Source organism: Gadus macrocephalus, chromosome 7 (assembly GCF_031168955.1).
Source record: "Gadus macrocephalus chromosome 7, ASM3116895v1".
NCBI lineage: Eukaryota > Metazoa > Chordata > Actinopteri > Gadiformes > Gadidae > Gadus > Gadus macrocephalus.
In genome coordinates, this window is record NC_082388.1 from 1,215,638 (window position 1) to 1,219,839 (window position 4,202).

Here is a 4,202-nt window from a genome sequence, read left to right on the forward strand (position 1 = left end):
GTGTGTGTGTGTGTGTGTGGATTATTTAACATTAATAAAGTGACCGCATATCCCTAAAAACCTGAAATGGTTTGAAATTCACAATTCATAAAATGACTTATATGTCTGTGAATATGATGTTCTCCCCCCAACTGTCAGACTAACTTTGCCCCCCTACCTCAAGGAGCGATAGGGGTGTGAATCATTATTCTGGCCACAAGAGAGCGCCAGAGGGCAACACATGAATCACTCGTGAACACCAGTGGGTAGGTCCGCTATATGGGCACATTGGACAGTATGTTTCATCTTAAAGAGGAACAAACAACTCCATTGAAAGTTGAGTCAGAACATTTGCTTTGTTACTTGCTTCTTTCAACGCTCTAATTGGTTGTTGATCTAATTGGTTGTTGATCGATTTGGTTGTGGGTCTTATTGGTAGATGTTGTTGGTCGTCGATCTAATTGGTTGTAGATCTAATTGCCTCTCCTGAAAAACGCTCCAGTCAGAAATTACTTCTCTCAGATGTTTACAGTAACCTCAATCCCATCAGCGTGCGCACACACACACACCATAGACTCAACACCTGTCCTCTGAGATTGAGGGTGACTCATTTCCCAGTGGCAAACAACCACCTTTCTGTGTGTATTAAACTGCACTTCAATGTCTACTTCCGTCACATCTGCTACCCCCCCCCCCCTCATGTGTGTGTGTTTGTGTATGTGTGTGTGTGTGTGTGTATTTATCTGTTTGTGTGTTTGTGTGTGTGTGTATGTGTGTGTGTGTGTGTGTCTGCGTGTGTGTCAACAACCTGAATCTGTCACAGCCGTCATACACTCACATGGGCGGAACGTGAAAGAGACTAGAGAGGAGATCGAGGGAAACTAAAATAATGGAAGTCAGCTGTAGTCAGAGACACTATTCCAAGAGGGCTGCACAGTGAGGATTTACTGCTCTGTGATTGGCTCCTCTAAATATACACTGATGGGTGGTTCCAGTGACCGCCACTCGATTGATTAGGCCTGCATGGAAAGTGGTATCATTTCACCGTCAACAAAAACATGCAGGCTGACTGGTAACCTGGAGGTCGCTGGTTCGATACCCGGCTCCTCCTAGCTGAGTGTGGAGGTGTCCCTGAGCGAGACGCCTCACCCTGACTGCTCCTGACCAGCTGGCTGTCGCCCTGAGGGGCGTCTCCACCGTCGGTGGGTGAATGGGTGCTTGAACTTTAGGGAATCGCTTTGGATAAAAGCTTCTGCTGAACCGCCCTGAATGTAAATGTAAATAATGTCAAAGCTGTACTTACATACTGCTGGCACAACGTACCTTACCCCCGCACCACATTCAAACTTATTGTATGTTTCAGTTTTGCACTTAGAAACAGCATAGCGGCATAGTGTTGCATCTTAGGGTGCACTCACACTAGGCCATCTGGCCGTGGCCGTTGGCCGTTTTCACACCTAACGTGCTCAACTGGCCCCATGGTTGTCTGGCCTGCACTCACACTAGGCCATCTGGCCGTGGCCGTTGGCCGTCGCAACTGTGGCCTGGCCAGGGTAGGCTCTTGTACATACGTCATCACGTCGTAACACGTCATCACCAAGCGTCCGCTGCATGGACCATAATAAAGTCTGCCGCCATTCAGAGTTTTTCTCTATGGGACCAACGTGAACCAACAGTTGAACCGCTTGACGCCATGTTTACCGTTTAATGGGAAAGAAGGCTTATCGCCTTTATTGTGTCCGTGGTCGTCGCATGGACTATACGTCATCCAGCTCAGGTTGCGTAGCCGTGCGTGTGCGCGTGTCGGCCATTAGCATCTGTACCGCGGCGGACCGTACCGTAGCAGCACACTCTCCCATGTGGCCAAGTTGGCCTGGCCTGCCAGACTGGCCACACTCACACTGGCAGATTTGAGCACGGTTAGGTGTGAAAACGGCCACGGCCAGATTGCCTAGTGTGAGTGCACCCTAGGGGTGCACTCACACTAGGGTTAACCCTAACCCTTACCCTAGCTATTCTTGGTGTATACGGGGTAACCTAGTGATGGTTAGTGGTTTTATGAACATCCTTGCTGTACTGACAGAGACATATTGTTGTCTCTCTTTCTTCTGACTTACGACATACTGTAAGTCACTTTGGGTAAAAGCGTCAGCTAAACACCCTGAATGTGGATTTAAATGTACTTTATCTGGAAGACAACAGATCCGTCATGACTAGAAGATTCCTAAGGACACGTTGGAACGTTACCTCCACTCTCCCACCAGCTGTGGTGAGGTTGGTTCAGATATATTATGGATATAGTAACAGATATATTAACAGATATATTAACAGATCTATTATGGGATATATTAACATATATATTAACAGATATATTATGGGATATATTAACAGATATATTATGGGATATATTAACAGATATGGATATATTAACAGATATATAATGGGATATATTAACTGATATATTATGGATAGATTAACAGATATATTATGGGATCTATTAACAGATCTATTAACAGATATATTAACAGATCTATTATGGGATATATTAACAGATATATATATATTAACAGATATATTATGGGATATATTAACAGATATATTATGGGATAGATTAACATATATTATGGGATCTATTAACAGATATATTAACGGATATATTAACAGATCTATTAACAGATATATTAATGGATATATTAACAAATATATTAACAGTTATATTATGGGATACAATAACAGATACATAACAGATATATTAACCAATTATATTAACAGATATATTATGGATAAATAAACAGATATATTATGGGATAAATAAACAGATGTATTAACAGATATACTGTATATAACAGATATATTATGGGATATATTAACGGATAAATTATGTGATACATCTGCTGTTTTTTTTGCTGTTGTGAGTGTTCGGTTTGAGGCGTCAACAGCAGAGGTCGGCGGGATCGCGGTCGGCTTCGGTGTTCATCAGAATCCCAGCGGTGGTGATTCAGGCCTCCCTCCCTCCCCCCCTCCCCCCTTCCTCCTCCCCCTCCTCCCTCCTGACCGGATCGGGCTGCATGTCCACTGTTTATAAGAACATGATGCCCACGTTATGTAAATCTCTACATAATTCTCTGTTTTAATGTTGCTATGGATATGAAGATATTCCTTCACTCTGACATTTACACTTAGCAGACGCTTTTATCCAGAGTGACTTACAATAAGTTCATCTAGGATGTTGATAGAACCAAGGGCCAAGCACTAACCATCACTAGGTTAACTCATTCCCTGTATACAACAAAGATAGTGTAAGTACTTAGCACTCCATGCTAAGTACTGTTTTTAAATGCCAGGACGTACAAAACGCAATAAGTGTGTACATTAAGTGCCAGGGCGAAAAACACACAATAAGTGTGTACATTAAGTGCCAGGACATACAGAAAAAAAAAGTGTTTAAAGGTTTCTAGGTTTCTGAAATAACCTAGGCTTAGCCCAGAGGGAGAGGGAAATTAGCATAACAAAATACCCAGTTTATTTTAGCTTCAAATAGCTTCCTGACTGCTTTGCTGCTTATCCCCAGAAATCTAAAGTTCCATTCAAGTTATTTCAGAGAAAAATGAAAAGTGAGACAGACCCTACACACATATACTGTGCATATATATAGATATATATATATATATATATATATATATATATATATATGACAGGAGATAGGATAGCTTAATTCACTTGAGGTGGTAAACAGTCTTTAAAATCGTGGTTATGTTTTTAAATCGTTTACTCTTGTCAGAAGGACTATCTAGAAGGACTAGGCTACTTTGAGATGCCCCTGGAATCCCCATGTTTGTTTCTAGTGTAAAGCAAGCAAGCGAAAAAAATAACATACAGATATTATAAGATTTGGGGCTAATTAAATAATATCCGGGGCTTTAGCCCCGAATGAAACAGCCTAGTGACGCCACTGAGTGTGTACATTAAGTGCCAGGACGTACAACATACAATAAGTGTGTAAGACACACAGTCACACACACACACACAAACACACCAGTGCAGTGAAGTGCGTAAATCTATAGGGGATCAGCTAAATGGCCGCTGGCAGACATCTTTAGGGTGGAATACTGCAGGCTGCTGAACACAGCGCGGAAGAAGGTCAAAGGTCATCCTCGCCTCTGATGAAAACACATGCTGCCTCAGCCACAAGCCACTTGCAAACTCTCTCACACACACACACA

At 42.4% G+C, this 4,202-nt stretch overlaps 1 protein-coding gene across 1 annotated transcript in view; it reads right to left on the reverse strand.

The window, feature by feature from the left end:
• The window catches only part of cdk15 (cyclin-dependent kinase 15), a 31,170-nt gene extending 29,850 nt beyond the window's left edge, over window positions 1-1,320 (reverse strand). Inside the window, exons 1-2 of the mRNA XM_060056184.1 lie at window positions 1,303-1,320; window positions 158-189 (exon numbers count right to left, since the gene is read on the reverse strand). Coding sequence (XP_059912167.1) covers window positions 158-189; window positions 1,303-1,320 — 50 coding nt within the window. The remainder of the gene's footprint in view (window positions 1-157; window positions 190-1,302) is intronic.
• Window positions 1,321-4,202: the final 2,882 nt, after the last annotated feature.